This window comes from Sinohyriopsis cumingii, chromosome 7 (genome assembly GCF_028554795.1).
Source record: "Sinohyriopsis cumingii isolate HCF-2022 chromosome 7, ASM2855479v2, whole genome shotgun sequence".
NCBI lineage: Eukaryota > Metazoa > Mollusca > Bivalvia > Unionida > Unionidae > Sinohyriopsis > Sinohyriopsis cumingii.
The window spans coordinates 37,886,546-37,905,008 of NC_142967.1; the positions used below are offsets into that span (position 1 = coordinate 37,886,546).

Consider the following 18,463-nt stretch of genomic DNA (forward strand, 5'->3'; position numbering starts at 1 on the left):
TTATTCTGTATAAAGATCATTTATTTTAAAAATGTCCAACATGTGAAAGATCGTTTCAACTGCTTTCAACAACCTTCTTGTGTATGCAAAAACATCTGTGTATTATGTCACTGATTTTTGTTTTGTTGATTAGTCTGGTTCTTGTAATGGTACTTAATAGTATAGTGCCAGTCAGGAGTCAAAGTAGCAGGTAACTAGACTAACTGTTGATACACCACCAAACAAGATTCTTTTTTTAAAAAACTAGCTACATATTTTTTGTGAGACAGTTGTCTCCATTGAAACTCAATTTTTATATTGTTCATTTAGTACAGTACTGATGTCATCATTTCATTGGAAGTAATAGTGAAACTTCTTATCATCCTTGAAGATATCTCTAAGTACCAGTTCAGGAATTCTCTGAAACTTGCTTGCCCATGACGGTATGTATCTGTGAAATCAAGCTCGTTAGTTTACAAAGTAGTCATTTCACTTGGTTGCCTTGCTCTCTTTGATCACAGTTATGAATGAGTCAGTTAACTTAAGGTAATTTAATTATGTTACATACATAATAACATTTATAACAGTGTTCAGTTGACCAGCTGAAGAGAGTTTACCAGACATATGACTGGGGCCGCTAGATTTTATTATGTAGGATTTGCATGCTGTTTAACTTTTCTTTTATTCCACCTCCTTTATTTGATTCAAAAGACATAATTAATGTGATGATGCAAATGAGTCCAGCTTTTAATTCAGTGCAACATAACAACAAATACTCCTGCAAGTCAGTGATCAAAACACGGTCGGCACTTAATTAGGTTCTCAGAGAAATGCTTGCGGACATAGCTGTTACAGTAGAGTGACACATTTTATGTTTAAATACACATTGCATTTATGACAATTACACTTAAGAGAAACTAAAAGATATAATTAAAACATGAATTTCACCAAATGAAAATTGTTTGATCGACATTTAACTATTGATGAACTGCATATGCAGGGCATAAGTGACATTTTCATTGATCAAAATTTTCTTTAATATCTTGAATTTAGGTGTACTAAGAATGTCATTTGAAAAGAAAATGTAACCAATTATATGATTTCTTATTTATAAGATAATAATTTTAAAATTTTGATTAAAATTTCCAGGTCCTATCTACCATTTTCGACCATAAAACGAGCAATATATTGACATTTCAGTAACCAATTTTGGTATTTTCTGGTTTTAAAAAATGGATTAGCAAGTTATCATGGCATTAGTTATTGAGGGAGTGGTGTATAGATAAGATCCAAAGATTATTTCTAATGCAAGAGCTCCAGGGATATCAACATAAGGAAGGACAGCTCAGCATAAAAATACTTCAACCCACCCAATCACAATATAGATTGTGCTTAGCATGAAATAATATTTTAAAAAATTGTCTGGCCAAAGACTTAGAGCAATATGAAATATAAATTTAAATATAGATAATATTTTTGGATATACCAATTTTGAAAACTCTACAACTACCGTTTATACTCGCTTATAAGATCAGTCTAAATGCAAACTGCACAGACCCAGAACTGCTATTGCATTATGCACTGGCAGATCTGGTTCTGTGCAGCTTGTTAGGAGTAATGAATCACAGTAGAACAAACAGCTTAGACCCTGATCTGCAGGTACATTATGCTACAGCAGATCAGGAGTTTTGTTGTTTGCAGTATGACAACTTATTGTATCAAAATATTGCTATTGCTGAAGAAAGTTAATATTGTGTTGACATAAAGCTTCAGACTGGACAGAGGATATTGATAAACTGATGCCAGATACACAAATTTAAAAGATTCCTATATACTTCTCCCTAATACAAGAATGGGAATGCCATATATAGTCACTTATAAGTCAAATCGAATTGCTAACAATAAAGATCCTTATCTGCCATAGCATAATGCACATGCAGATCAGATTCTATGTTCTTTGTTCTATAGATTACTCCTAACAAACTGCACAGACCCAGACATGCCATCACATAATGTGATGGCAGATCTGGGTCTGTGCAGTTTGCAGTTGGAATTGACTTATAAGCAAGTAAATATGGTATTACCACTTGGTGCTTGCTTGTATGACCAATGCAGATGGGTTACATTATATAATTTCCATTTTAAATTTAAGACAATTTGAAAAATTGAGTACCTATGCCATCCCATGATGTACTCCTAGGGGTAAAAACTTTTATATAAATATATAAATATGTACAATAAATTCAGTTAGAAGTAATAAAAAAAAGAAAATTCTATTTAAGTGATATTTAATCCTTACAAACTGATTTCTAAATAAACTAATCCTTAACAGGAATAACTTTGTAACAAAATGCAATAACACACCAAAAAAAAATGTACAACTCAGACAGAAAATAAATATCTTTTTGCAAGCTGAGTAAAAATGGCATATTTGCCATGTACAAGTTTTGTAATATAATGATCAATAAACTATACATTGCCTTACATCTTCATCTTTAAATTGCAAATGTTCTGTAAGTTCAATTTTTAATTTTATCCTTGTGAAATTACAGCAGATTTCAAACTTCTAAATTAAAAAATAAAACTATAGACATACCTGAAGAAACAGGCTGGACATAGATAAAGTATAGATTGATCTTAGGTATTATCTCCTGGGATGAGTTCAGTTGTGTAAACTCCCTGACTGCCTGAATCAGTTCGCCACTGACTTCCTCTGGCTGCAACCTTGCAGTCAACTTCATCTTCACTGTCAAATTAACACCTGTCTGCAGTGTGGTCATCCATCCTGACCAGCTACTGTACCAAATGGAAATGCATTTACTGAAGTGAGTTTCCATTTTTAAGAGTGTTAAAGGGATATTTAATGAAATAGCAAATCTATAAAATGCAAAAGGCATTATTGAATTTAGAATAAATTAAAATACAACTGCAACTGCAATAAATGTAAAAATATAATCGCAGAGTATCAGCAAAATAAATTTCTGTTTTTTAATCCATTGTTCCACATTCTGTTTTGCATTTGCACTCAGTTTTTTCAATATGTACCAATGGTTTCATTTTAATTCATTCTGCATTTTCTTTGCATTCAAACTGCATTCCATTTTCATTGCACTGATAAAATTACTTATCTTAGGGTCTCTAGCACTGATCCTGAAATCCAGTAGATCAAAGGTTTTGACCAGAACCTTCTAGAAGTTCTCAGATATCATTATATCAACTTCATATGTTTATTCATTAAACTGCCAACAGTCTAGCAATTAAGACCAAATCATTTTGAAAAATTCATCCCAAAAGCTTGAAAATGTCTGGTGGTGCTGTTCATTTCTATCACCTTTGTAAGAAACCCTTATGGTGGATGTGGAGTTTGGAAGTGGTACAGTTGTTTTCAACAGAGGTGTTTGCCAAGATCAGCCTTATCAAACCTAACTGTAGCAAAGGCTCATTAACATAATGCATGATATAATCAATATAATGTGCCAAGCAAGAAATTCTGTTGCATATATAAAAGAGATTTGATGACTTTTTGGCCCTCACTAAAGTGTAAAGTGGGAAAGCAATTGACCAAATGCTGCCTATTAAATAAAAGGAGTGTCTTACAAAGTGTGTGAGTGAAGAGGATGTGCAGAAAGCATATTCTCATGGCATAGCTTGACAAACACAATGGAAACAACAATACATGTTTATCCTCTTTCTCAGACCATGTCCAGAAGTGTGGTCAGCACAAATCTTCATTTTCAAGATGTAGTAACACTGCAGGAAATATAAAGGAAACCCTTAGGAAAATTCAGGACGAAGATGTTTCCTTTGATATCATGTAGAAGAAATCATCCCCAATGCTGATTTTGTTCCATGCAGCATTCATCCTTCAGTCCACGATTAAATCATGTGAAGGAATCAAGCATCAAGTATTTCAACATTTGGACTTTTAAATAGAGATCTTGGAGTATCCAGTGCAATTATGTGGATATTGTTGCTTGGATGCCTGAGAAGGACTTTATGGATACATCCTTTCCCTTGGACAGGATCTAGCCTTAATCCAGTCTTGAGCCTAATGTAAAATGCCAAAGCATGTTGAGCTTAGTGTCACTCTATGTCAAAAAAGATTGTGACATTGGTCAACAAACTTGGCCATGGCATTATACAACACTTAAAACTTTACACAAATAATCAGTCAAACATCCAGTGGAGCAAACATAAATAGCCTATGTTCATATATCTGCCTTTTCAATGACTCATCTAGCATATACATTTATTACCAGACTAGAGCCAAATTTAATGTAAAACTTAATCTCAACAACACTTCAGATGAGTTCAGCAATAAGTACATTCAGCCTCCTCATTATCAGCTAGCCACAGGCTAAATTACTTTCTAATTTTCCATCGAACATACATTTTTGTTATCTTCTCTGGTGGTAGATCAGAACAAAAAAGTTTGTGGGTTGGCTTGTTGTCCATCATACAACATCTGCCCATCCATTAGCACAAGTTTGTTGTCACTACATGTCCTAATCTACTTGGAGGATTGCCATGAAACTTAACACACACAGTCATCCCTGCATGGTTTAGCTGACCTGAATGAAAATGTGGGGTTTTCACTGATATTATATTGGCTGTAAATCAGAATGAGGCTACATGGGCATCCACTACAGCCACCACAGAGGTCACCTTGAAAATCTTATTATCACTACTTCTCGTGACTGGATGGTCAGATCAACATAGAGGTTTTCCTAAAAGAATTTTCATATTATCTAGTTGGTCTTGAATAAGATGGTGTCAGTGTAATATTCAGTATGGATGTCACAGCAGTCATGTTGAAAATCTTGTTATCACTACTCCTCTTAAATGGAAAAACATAACAGCACTGAATTTTGGAACAAAGACTTCTCTTGATGTCTAGTTTGTCCTAAATGAAAAAAAAGGTGTTGTCCAAACATGCACTATGGTCATCACAGCAGCCATCTTGAAACTTGAAAGTCTTCTTATTGCTGCTGCTAAATATCAGCATGGGGTTTTCAATAATAGACATCGAGTTGTGATTAATTGGTCTTAAATAAAAATAGTTCCATTCTAGTATCTAATATGGCCACCATAGAATCATATCGCTACACCACTTTATAGAAAATGTTATCAATGCTGGGTTTTCACCAGAAGATTTTTGTATGGACGGTAGTAAATGACAATTTAGTATGGCTACTATGTCAGCTTTCTTGAAAATCGTTCTATTGCTTCTTCTCCAAAATGGGTAGTCCTGTCATCATGGGTTTTCACCTAAGAAAACAACTGCCACATTAATGAGCATATTGAAACTTTTGTCACTAATTCTCCTCAACAGAGAGTCACATCAACATGGGTTTTAACCAAAACTCTTCTAATGGTGTCCAGTTTGTTCTAAATAAATAGGCTGCTGATCTTACATCCAATATGGCTGCCACAGAAGCTAATTTTAAAATCATATCATGAATATCAGAGATGGTTCCAGCACCAGCAGTTAAAAAGAAGAATTTGTCTTAACTTGAATTTCTAGAAATTCTTGTTGGATGGTAGAGCAACAGTCCCTTTGGGGGATTCTTGTTTCAAACATTGCTTTTATGCTTTTTAAGATTGCAAAGTGTTTAACATTCTAGTTTTCAGTTTGAGCCTGCTACCATAAAAGGTGATGGGAAAGCTGCATAGTCTGAGTATATTCAAGTTGTGGCTCCTTGGTCATCTTAGCACAGACATCACTAATGCACAACTTGGTGAACATACTTAGCTTCAACATTTATTAACAGACTTCACCAAATTTACCTTGCAGCTTCATCATAACAGGACATTTTGCACATAATTTATAGAGTTATGGCCCTTCATCATGTTAGCACAGGTGTTGCTGATAAACAACTTTGTGAATATTCTAGCTTCAGTATTTATTATGTGTTTGTGTTATTTACTCATTTTCAAATACATAAATAAATACAACGAAATACAATTGGGTGGTCAAATGACACATGGCGCACTTAGTTCAAAGATGGAGTAGTATCGCTTTGTGGTAGTAGCATGTTAATTAGTTTGGCTGTTCCATTTAAATATACATGGTACCCAGAAAAGGCACATTTTAAAAAATATATGCCAGGGTACCCTGGATACTCAGGGAGTTCCCTTGAAAATGATACAAAATTCTGAATTGCATTAAAATGCCTTCCCTGGGTCCCAAGTATATTTTACTGGAACAGCCTTTACTATTAGTTATAGGATTATTTTTCTTTTTGTTCCCATTTATGCAGTGTTAAACAAAATGATATATAGACAGCTTAGTTTCTGTAAGAAAGATGATCCTTGAAAACTTTTGGCAGTCCTTGAAAATAATATCTCTTTGGCTTTAATTTTATGTTTTAACTATTCATGTTAGAATCATTAAGTTAAATGATTGTATGCATATCTATTTGTATCACATCTGTACAGAAAATATTATTTTGACCTACATTTCACAGTTTGCTGTCATAGAGCAATATTTTGGATTTGGTTCAAGAACATATAGTGTTTATTTATTCTCTTAGTATAAATAGTGCATGGTATATTAATATGTTGTCAATCCATCTTTTGGTTACCAGTTTCATTTATACACAATAACTCAAGTTAAATATCATGTACAGTTACCAGACTTTGTGGATGAAATGCACTTGCTTGCATGTGACTGTTAAAGAAAAAGAAAAAAACGGTGAACATAACTTGTTATGAAAATGACACAGAGTCCTTTTAGCATTGAATAAATGCTGAAGTACCTTGAAATATTGATGAAGATACAAAAAGTAATGACTCCTTGCTACAATTACTTCCACAATACAATCATTACCACAGACAGTACATTTTACAGGTTGCATCACACTGAGCTAGATTTGTTTCCACTTACTCATGCATTTGGCAAATGTCAGTGAGTTATGCGATGGCAGCCCCACTTGGACCTTGGTTCTGTTAGTCCACTCCTAAAACAATCCTGAGGGCCTTCTGTAACCTGGCTCCATTATGAAGACTGGCAACATATTCTGGTTGCAATAAATAGCTGTTCTAATTCTAATTAAACCTCAGCATACACAAAATGTTGGGTCCCAACAGGCTGTGATTCAGTCAAGTTACACTGTATATTGTCACAAGAAATGCACACTGGTAATTACAGGATGATCTCTTTTTATCCATCAGATATATGTGTCATTGAAATTGTGAGACATAAAACAAATTCGTCAAATAATGAGTTTCCTTTTAATAACTTTAGCACAATTTTCACATGATGTATTAAAGTAATAGAAAATATATGTTGAATAAACAAATCTAAACTGTAACTAATTCCAAAGATAGCATTAATTATAGTTATATTGTTGGTAAATTCTTGTTTTGTAGATTCAGGCTCTGAAATACCCTCTCAGTGGGGTCCAATGGGCAAGGATAACTTGATGATTATTCCTCTGCAACCAGATTCAAAAGAGTATAAAGATGTGGCTTCAGTTTTCATGGCAACTGTTAAAAAGGAAAATAAGGATGCAAGCTTTCCAATATCCAAGGTATGACTAATTGCTGCAATTATTCATGTCAATAGTTCTTGTACCCTCTGAATTTTGTCACATAATCCTTCTTTTTATATGTCCACCATAAGGCAGTGTTGAACATACAGAATAACTTGAGAAAACACCACTTCCACTAACAAAAAATGATCTCAGAAAATAAGTTGTGAATGATTATAGATCTGTGCAGGTGGGCCAGTATTCAAGATCAAAATTGAATAAGTTTAAGAATGAAAAATGCCTACATTGACTGTCTTTATTTTATTCTTTGCTTATAGTTCTTATTATAGTATTACATGCATTCATCTCAAAAGTATTCATATCAATCTTTACAGCTGTCCTAAAACGTCCCCATATTTGATTTGTGAGAAGGTAATATATCCATGATTAGCTGTAATAATGACAGTAGCAGTTCTATTCAGACCATGGGTAGATATATATGTGTACCAATTAAGTCAAAATACAAATCATTTTCAAACAGAAATGTATTTAGAGATAAAAACCAAAGTTTTAACTCAAACATGATATAAATGGATCAACTACACAGAGGTTCTAACAGTGACCAAATAATAAGATCTCAGACAGTGGCACTTTCAGCTGTTTGGTGTGGGTTTTAATAACTGTAACATCAATAAAACAACCAACAGTAAGAACCTTTGCAGTGACTGTAGAGTTAACTAATCTGCAAAATGCAAGTAACTTTCTATGGGGCAAAGGGTTCATTCATTCCAGCGTTATAACTTCATAGACAAGCCATATACTCAGTAAACTACCGGTACAGTGAAAGCTGTGTCTGAGAGGAGATCTCATTTTGATATTTGTCATTATTTGAAAATATATTAACTTGAGTGCAAGTGACAGTCTTTTTGCTTGCATGGGTTACAAAACGTATTATTAAAGTAAGTTATTGCTATTTTTACTATTTACCCACAGATATCAATACCCATTTGTATTAAGTATAACTACAGATGTTAAGCAAGTAGAAGTCTGGGTGATGAATAAACACAACTGAAAGCAAGGAATAAACTCATTGTTTGAACTTACCAACAGGACATAAGAGACAGAAGTTATTTTTATTACAAAGCAAGCCAACATCGTAAGCCAATTTTGGATACTTTTAAGCTGATTTTTAAAAAAAATATCAATACAAAGGTTATTTTATTACAAAGCTATCCAACCTGGGAAGCTGAGTTTTGATTCTTTTAAATGAGCCAATTTTTTTTTTTTTGTGTGAATATACAAAGTCGTCTGAGATACGGAAGCTAACTTTGGTTCCTTTACACCAGTATTCATGGGAATTTTGAAAATAAATTAAAACAATGGAACAATTTTTAAAGTGACACAACATAGTGTTTCGTGCATGGACATTTATGACCCAGCATTGGCAAGGAGATTTGGAGAAAATCATGTCATGTGATGAATTTGTGAAGGCCAGAAGAGAAGCAGATGATTTCGCCAACAATATGATCATTAACATAGATGAAATTCTTGTATATTTTAATCTCATTCCTGGACAGACTGATGATAAGATGTGGGTTAAAAGTGTGAGAATTAGCACCACTGGTGCATACTTTTTCAAAATCTGACTTTAGTCCTTGCAGTTTCCACTTAAGGAGATGTGTTGCCTCTAATGATAATTTTTCATGGCATGAGAAAGCTAAATAAATAAATATTCATCCACCGAAACAATGGATCATTTGTGTGCAGGAGAAGGGTTGTGTTGATGAGATGCTGCTGCAGTGGATTAAAGAGTTTCATCTCAAGTATATTTTTTAAAATAAAATTTCAGTTGGAGTGCATTTTCCGACATGTAATTTTCGAATGATTAAAAGGTGTCCCACAATTTATGACTAAAAAAAAACAAATGTCCCAGAACATACAGTGCAAAAAAAAGTTTAAAACTTAATTTATGAAGTGTCCCATCAAGTATGGTGTCCCAACATATATGCAGACCTGCCAGCCCTCCCCTTTTTTGTGGGAGACACCCTGAATTTAACTGCAGCTCCCGCACTCCTGCATCATTATTTTTTCTCCTAGAAAAAATTTGTTTCATCCGAAAAAATTTGGGAAAAATTCTTTTCATTTAACGAAAAGTGTTTTGGAAATTCCCCAGCATGTAAGACCAGAACTGCACAAAGTTCTTTGAAAAGTGCGCAAACTTGAATCCATATGTTTGGTGATCTCTTCTGCAATGTCTAAAATGAAAGAGAGATTTGGATGAAGTTGGAAAGTCCAAAATATAACTTCTTTCGAAGCTTCTTATAGCCTGGAATTTCCATGCCTGACTCGTGGAAGTGATAAAGGTACAGCATTTTGCAAGACGTGCAATTCATGTTTCATTGTTGCCAGTGGCACGCGCGATGATTGTTGTCGACATCTCCAGTCACAAAAGTAAGTTTTAATCTTACTGTTTATTTTTATGGCCTTAATTGTATGCTGCAAAATTGTCATTTGAGTGCCAGCATTAAAATTATGATTATCTTTAGCGAAGTTAGGATACACTGATAGATCGATTAAATCTGGTTCAGTTGAATAAATGACAATTGAATCAATAAGTCTGCAAAGTTGCAAAGAAGCAACAACCACATCTCTCCAGGATTAGTGTTAACTGATGTTCTTCACTGTTAAGTTTTGTTCATTCTGTTAGTTATATATTGTTATTTATTATCTAAAAATAAATCATTTTAGAATTGAATTAGTATATGTTTATTTGAAAACCACTCACTTTTTGTAAAGGTGTTCAGCATGTTTCTCCCTTGATGAAATCCTCCCAGCAATAATGAAAATCTCCTTGAAAATTTTTCAAAATCTCCCTCTTGGACTCTCATTGGGGTTGGCAGGTCTGCTATTTGCAGTATACAAGTTTTATTTAACAACCAACCCCAAAGAGCTTTTTGCATTCACTTTTTATAAACATGTTCAACATGTTTCTCTGTTGATGAAATCCTCTCTACAATAATTGAAATCTCCCTGAAAAATTGTCAAAATCTCCCTCAAGACATTCGTTGGGGTTTTCAGGTTTGTATTTGGTAAATATGGTACATGTAGATTTAAGGAAATTCACCTCACTTTTTTCATCTAGTTTCATAGCAATCTGCACTTCAACTTCAGGCTTTCCTCAGCAGTCATGGTTACCATGGCTTTAATAATATTCATATAGCACTTACGTCTGGTTTTGTGATGTGGTTTGTGATAGCAGTGTTGAAAGAGACATTTTTGCTTCCACATTGTGATTGATGGTCACATTCAGCAGGTTGTAGCTCATGGCAGTACAATTGTATATAATAAAATTGATCCATGTAAATGACAAGTTATCCCTCGAAGCAGAGGTCTCCCAAGTTAAGTTTTACTGTATTATATGATATTGTCCATTCATGTATCTGTCCATTACCAGTTTCTTTTCTGCATAATAACTTGAGTCTTCCTCTATATGAAGTTGCCATATTTTGTGGATGGCTTTCACTTGAGGTAAGGAAGAGCCCTATAATTACAGGCTCAAAGGCCAAGGCCGTTATAGAGCAAAAATGGTTTCCAACGTTTGAGCCAAACATTCAGAGTCACTGTGACTGACAGAAGACAAATTGCTTCCCCACAGTATCTTGAACTTTTCATCATCTGCAGCTACCAAGCTTTGTTGACAGCTTGTATTTGAGGTAAGGAAGAAACTTATTGGTTATTTGGTCAAAAGATCAAAGTAAGGATCACTTTCTTAAAGAAAAAAAAGTGATTCCACACAATAACTTGAGTTCTGCATTATCTATAGCAACCAATCTTTATGGATAGCTTGCTTTTAAAGTAAGGAAGGATCCTGTTGAGTTTTGGGGTCAAAAGATCAAAAGTCAATGTCACTGTGACAGATTGAAGTAAAACCAGTTTCTGCCCAATAACAAGAATTGTACAAGACAGACCAGGACCAAACTTGTGGTATCAAAAGGTCAAATGTCAGTGTCACCATGAAGGAAAGCAAAATTGATTTTGCAAAATAACTTTAGTACTTTACCATTTATATTTAAAAAAGTTGGTGCAGGGTTGCACTTACATTATGGGAAAGGCCTTTTGAATTGAGGGTAAATGGTCAAAATCCATGTGAAATATAAAAAGAAACTGGTTTTGCAGAATAATTTTTGTTCTAGAATTTGTTCCTTGATCAAACTTTGCATGGTATTTATTTAGGTAATAAAGAAACTTATGGATTCCCTAATGAAAAGGTTGCAGTTATGGGAATAAGAAATGATGTCTGCATGTTGAATTTAGTACATTATCAGTGTTACATGTGAGATGCAAAGGGTAGAGGACACTGTGTCCTTTACCTTCCAATTTTTCAGAACCAACATTTTAGAGGAGCAAAAGAAACCAATAGTATATAATGCACTATTAGTGTTATAATAATAATAATAATAATGAGGACTTTGCCTAATCTATAGAAGCTCTAAGTGCTTTACAACATTAGACAACACATATAAGATAAAACATATATAATGATATGATTACAAACACAAATACCGTGAAATTAGAAAACATAAAACAAACATGCTGAGAATATTTAAGGAAGGAAACATTATTAGGTCTTTAAGTTTGTTCTTGCAATCGAAAGTGAGTTTTGAGAGCACTCTTGAATGTGATCACTGTGTCTTTGTGTCTAAGTTCAGTGGGCAATTCATTCCACGTTGCTGGGCCCTGGTATGCAAAAGAATGCTCCATATGACTTTGTTTTCATAGTGGGAATAATGAGTATACGATTGTCAGAAGAGGATCGTAAGTATCTTGCTGGTGTGTACACATGGGTGAGGTCGGATAGGTATGTTGGACTAGAGTCCATCAGTGAAACATGAGAACAAATTTTGTGTTTGATTCTGGATTGAATGGATAGCCAGTGTAGGGTACAGAGCAGCGGGGAGGTGTGCTCTGATCGTGGTACTCTAAGCATGATCTGAGCAGCTGTGTTTTGAACTTTTTGAAGTTTTTGGAGTAGATATTGAGACAAACCAGACAGAATTGAATTACAATAGTCCAGTCTTGAAAGAACTAATGAACACACAAGTGTTTTAGTGGCATCAACTGAAAGATATTTGCAAATGGAGCTGATGCATCTCAGCTCAAGATATGCAGCCTTGCATATGTTCATGACATGTTGGTGCAATGTGAGAGTACTGTCCAGAGTAACACCTAGGTTTTGTACTGACTGCATGAATTTAGTGTTGGTGTTGCTGATATTTATTGTTTGAGGTAAAGGATGTGAATGAGAAAGTCTTTGTGTTGTGATCAGAATGGCCTCAGTTTTATCATCATTCATCTGCAGCTTGTTACATGTCATCCATGATTTCACATCAGAAATGCACCTCTCTACACCTTGGATGGTAGCTTCAACTTCAGTTGGGTGGCTTGATTTGTATATTTGGGTGTCATCAGTGTACAGTTGGTGAGACACTGGATGATGATCTATGCCACTTGAGAGCCAATGATTGTATAGAATGAAGAGAACAGGTCCAAGAACAGACCCCAGTGGAACACCACAACATAGATCAACTGGGCTGGAGTGTATTCGGCATTTGCAGAGACAATTTGTGTCCTGTTGACCAAGTAGGACTTGAACCAAAGTAGGGCTGTATCATGAATGCCAAATACATGCTGGAGACGGTGAAGTAATATATCATGGTCTATTGTGTCAAATGCTGCAGACAAATCAAGGAGGGTGAGGACTGTAACCTTTCCACTATTCAAAGCAGAGAGAATGTCATTAACTACTTTTAGAAGAGTAGTTTCAGTACTGTGGCAAGGGCGATATGTAGATTGTACATTGCTAAAAAGACTGTTTGAATTCAGATGAGCTACAATCTGGAATAGAACAACCTTTTCTAAGATTTTTTTATATGAATGGGAGATTAGAAACTGGGCGGTAGTTCTTTAAATCGTTATGGTCTAATACTGTGGCAAGGGCGATATGTAGATTGTGCATTGCTAAAAAGACTGTTTGAATTCAGATGAGCTACAATCTGGAATAGAACAACCTTTTCTAAGATTTTTTTATATGAATGGGAGATTAGAAACTGGGCGGTAGTTCTTTAAATTGTTATGGTCTAATGTTGGTTTCTTCAGCACATGCTTTACAATGGCAGTTTTGAAAAATGATGGAAATTCCCCAGATGTGAGAGAGGTATTAATAACATCAGTTAGTGAAGGCAATACTGGATCTAAGCACTCAAACAGCAGTGATGTTGGAATTGGATCAAGTTCACATGACTTTGGTGCACTCTTCATCAGGATTGTACATACGAAATCCATAGAGACAGGTTCAAATGCTGCTAATGGTTGCTGCTCAAATTCTGTATCCCAACTGTGTGGTGACAATGAGTCAATTGAAATTGTGGTGTTAAGCTTGTCTCTAATGGTTTGTACTTTGTCACGGAAGAAATTTGCAAACATGTCCGGAAGGTCAACTGGAGAGAAGGTAGTTGGAAGTGGTGTAGATTTGTTCCTTGACATTAGCTTGTTAGTAATCTCAAAGAGCTCTTTGCAGCTGGAACTTTCCATGATCTTAGTACTGTAGTGGGCTGATTTCACTGCATGGACTATATTTGTGACATTCTTCTTAGTGGCTTCATAGATTTGCTTATGAAAAGTGAGTCTGGTGGAAAGCCAAAGCCTTTCAGCTTTACGGTGGTCTCTTTTAGTAGTGCAAAGCTGGTCCCTAACATTGCTATACCATGGAGAACACTTTTGAATTGATACTCTGCACTTGGTAGCTGGGGCATGTTTGTTGAGCAATGAACACAGGCAGTTATCGAGTTGTTCTGCTGTGGGAGGTAAACAAGTTGTTAGGTTTGCTTGGATGTCATGCATTAGTTTGGTTGTATTTATCATACAGAGGTTTCTTTTAGTGGCAGATAAAGGTGGAGGGTTAGGGACTGATACATCAAGATGGCATATAATGCAGAGGTGATCTGATGCAAGTTCATGGGATACCAGGGAGGACCGTAGAATGTTATCATCAGGTCTATGAAGAATCCAGTCTAAAATGTGACCGTGTTTATGGGTGGGTTGGTTAACTGACTGTTTGAGGTTGAAAACATTAATGAAATCTATGAGTTTTGATGTGTTTGGGTTTCTGGGACAGTCAAAATGAAAGTTGAAATCTCCAAGAATAATCAGGTTGTCACCTATCGAATTTCCATACTCCAGGAGATTTAGAAATTGTTCCAAAAAGAGAGATTCAGTCAGCTTGTTTTTTCTACTAGAAGGTGGGCAGTATAGGCAGAAAAAATGGACTGACCTTTGCTCCAGTGTGAGTGTGGTTTGGACTAGTTCAAATGATATGTGGTCAAAATTAAATGTTGTGGTGTGGTTAAGATGTTTGATCATGGAGTTCTTTGTGATGACAGCAATTCCACCTCTGTGAGAGTTATGGGGTAACGACTTGATGGAGTAACCAGTGAGTGTTAGATCTGCAAACTTGGGCTCATCGCCTGATGTTTTTAGCCATGTTTCTGTCAGGAAAAAGACGTCAATATTCTGGTCATTGATAAAATTAACTATTTCTTGCACTTTTCTGGTGGTCCTACTGATTGGGCATTGAATAATGCAATACGCAGAGTATCTCTTGGATAGTTGACACGAAGGTTGACAAATTAATAGGGATTTGAATTAGGTTATCTAAATTAACGGTGAATTTTTAAATTGTCGAGCCGGAAAGGGCTTAAGGGAGATAACTGGAATTCTTCTTCCTGTTCTATGGTGGCCAGCTTTGAAACGTTTCTTTTTTCGCTTCTGTTTACATTTAGGTAATGATAAATGTAGTCCTAGTTCATTTAGTCAAGAGCACAATGTAGTGTGGAGAGGCAAGGAGTGGTCATTTAAAGCAATTAATGAGGGTCCATCATAGCATAAACGGGTACAAATGATATAATCTTTTTTTACTTAGACTGTTTTGCAAACCTTTGCTTTGTGGTCTGCACTGTACCATCATAATTGTGTTGGATAAATACATTATTGCAATAAAAGTTTTATCATCTGCTCAAGTAACTCATAAATACATTAACATGTTTGAAAATTTACTTAACCTGAATTGTGCTGCACCATGGAATTGTCCATTCTGGATCTTGCTCTTGTTAAATTTTAGTGTACACTCATTATCTACCAGCATTTATTATTATAATAAATACCTATGTTTTCTGAATATTTTTTTCCAGACTGAAATATAATTTTTTTTCCAAACTAAAAAATAATTAATTCAATAACATACTGTATATTTGCATAAATTTAGTCTCTTTGTTTTTATATAAACCTGAAAATAAATTCAATCTTCCTCACCAGAGGGGTGACTTTAACCTCAAAAACAGGTTACACTAATGGTTGTCAAACACTTTACATTGCAATTCTGTTGACTATGACACACCTTGAATATTTTAATTCTTTAATAATTGTTCTAAAATGGATATTCATTGCCATCTGACACTTTTTATCTCATTTTGTGACATTGGACACTGCTGTTGTCAACTGAGATGGACATTCACTAATGAAAAGTTGTTTTTAACAATAATTTTCATTAGTGAATTTTAATTAACAATAATAAATTTGGGGAAATGGATGAACAGTTGTGGGTAATCCACTAGCTTGAGCTCAATGTGCAACACTGCATTATTTTGCTCTACTTATTGCGACTGTTAAAAGTAAAGTGAACTTATAATGTTCTATTTTATGGTACTTTTATTTTATTATGTGTTCTTCTTACACAGAAATTTTACAAGTCTGCAAAAGTGTTTAATACCCTGTACATCGATAAGGAGATAACTAGTCCTTTATTTCTCCATGTGAAATGTTTTGCATGCAATTCTGACATACCATCAATTTTTAAAACGTTTTAGGTGTGAGATTAAATGAAAATTAACTGATCTAAGATGTAGATGTAAACCAAAAAGATTTGAGATGGAAATTGGGTGGAATTTGAGATGAAATATGCAGATTAGCCATGTCTGGAATTACACTTTAAAGCTTGACACCTGGAAAAATGCTTTCACTTGATGTAAAATATTTTGGGTTTCTTCCTCCTTTCCAAAAGATTCATGGAACAGAATATTTTTAGGGAAAGTGCTGGTTGTCATTTGTAAGGACCAGTATCAAGCCTCATTTGAAGACTGATATGATCATTAGTCTTCCTGGAAGTAAAAGAAAATGTTTCTGTTTTGATGAACCCCATACAGGAACAAATAAATGAATTACAAAAAGACAAAATTGTCTACAAACTGATTTTATTCAAGAATTTGCATTTTATTAGTAAACACCCTCAAATGTTTTAACCAACTTGAATGAAATAGGAACCTAATTCATGGTAATGAGCATGCAGGAATGATAAAGTGTGACACCTCTTCTGTTTTGTGTCAAGATAAGGATTTTGCATGCTTTATGTGTAAGTTACTTTATGACAGTTGATACAAATGATGAAATTGTAGAATTGTTCTGATTGTAGAAGTTTTGTTTTTATTTTCTTAATGGAGGATGCATGTGCAAAACCCTGGGAGGCAATGGCAGAGACTACATGCACATCTAGTGCCATAGTTTTCCAACTGCCGAGTTCATTGATTTGACAGTGTTGTTTCACATATGCAAACTTCCTAAATAACTCATTTATAAAGGATCAATCATTGCCCTTTCACTGGGGACATCCTAAAATATATAAATAAATTAAAGAAAACTGAGGAGGGAGTCAATACAAATTTATAATTTTGTTTCAAACAGCATTTATCAAAGTTAAACATTCTTTCATACAGTTGTGCAATAAATTATTAGAAATCTCTCAGTAAAGTACCATGATGTTCAGATATGCTGTTGAGTTTCATTGTGTATACTTCATGTATTTCATTAGCAGTTATATTTAGACCTTTTTAAAATAAAGATACTGATTTTTTATTTTAAATTGCTGCACATAAAGCAAATACAGGACATTGTGGGTATTAATTGGATCATATGCAATAAATTACTAAAGAAAGATTCCAGAAATCCAGGTTGATCCACAAGAAAACAAACATTCCAGTATAAGGAATCTTTCACACCCTTTTCCTCCGATTAGAAGAAAAGTCTTTTCATTTTGTTCCTTGTGGCTTTTTTTCACTTCAGATGTGAATCCAGGTTGGTGGTGGGGTGGATGTTGTCAGATGGTTTGGCCCCATTTCTTTTTTAAAAAGTGGTACACTTTTAGGTGAAATACAAGAGTGTTAGCCATTTAAAGTACAATGAAACAACTCCTTAGAAAACATTTAGCATCTTTCCTACTTCTTGTATGGCTCAGGTACCATACCATTCCACTGAAATAGATTACAGCAATATATACTATGTAACACGGACACAAATGTTACTATTTACCTGTTTGGCAAAACAATGTAAGCATTTTATTCAACTGAAAACTCCAGAATCCCTCCACAGTCTTAGAAATACATATCTAACTGTTAAATATGACCATCCTTTAATGCAAGCTTGGGCAACCCTTCAGGGCACATGCCAGATAAGTGATTTTCAAAGCCACACCATTATGATGATGTAAATTAGTGGATAAAATCAGGCTGTGTTCTGGATCAGGCCAGCTTGCCAACCCTGCTTTAAAGAGATCCTAAATTTTAGTTCTTCAATCTGTTTTGGAAGGGCTGTGACATTATATTTGTCAAACATTCAGTACTTTACATCTTTAAAAAAGAAAAAGAAAATTACATATTCAATTCCGACCTATAAAAGAAAAAATCTCTTGCATTTTTGAGAAATGTTAAAAGTTCACTGCCAGACCAATAAGTTGTTCTCTGCTTTTCTTCTTCTGATTTGACTCGTGGCAGAGAACAACTATATGAAGACACAATTTGTGCTGGAGCATCGAGCTTGTAATTCAGATTATCAGGTCATTTATTACAAATTAATAAATTTATTTTGACTAACATTTTTATCCAGATGGTAAGTTTAATCCCTCTTTT

At 34.6% G+C, this 18,463-nt stretch overlaps 1 protein-coding gene across 1 annotated transcript in view; it reads left to right on the plus strand.

Moving 5' to 3' along the window:
• Nucleotides 1-18,463, plus strand: part of LOC149795044 (protein mono-ADP-ribosyltransferase PARP14-like) — a 155,550-nt gene that overhangs the window by 125,517 nt on the left and 11,570 nt on the right. Inside the window, exon 20 of the mRNA XM_089964724.1 lies at nt 7,351-7,511. Within this exon, the coding sequence (XP_089820850.1) occupies nt 7,351-7,511 (161 nt within the window). The remainder of the gene's footprint in view (nt 1-7,350; nt 7,512-18,463) is intronic.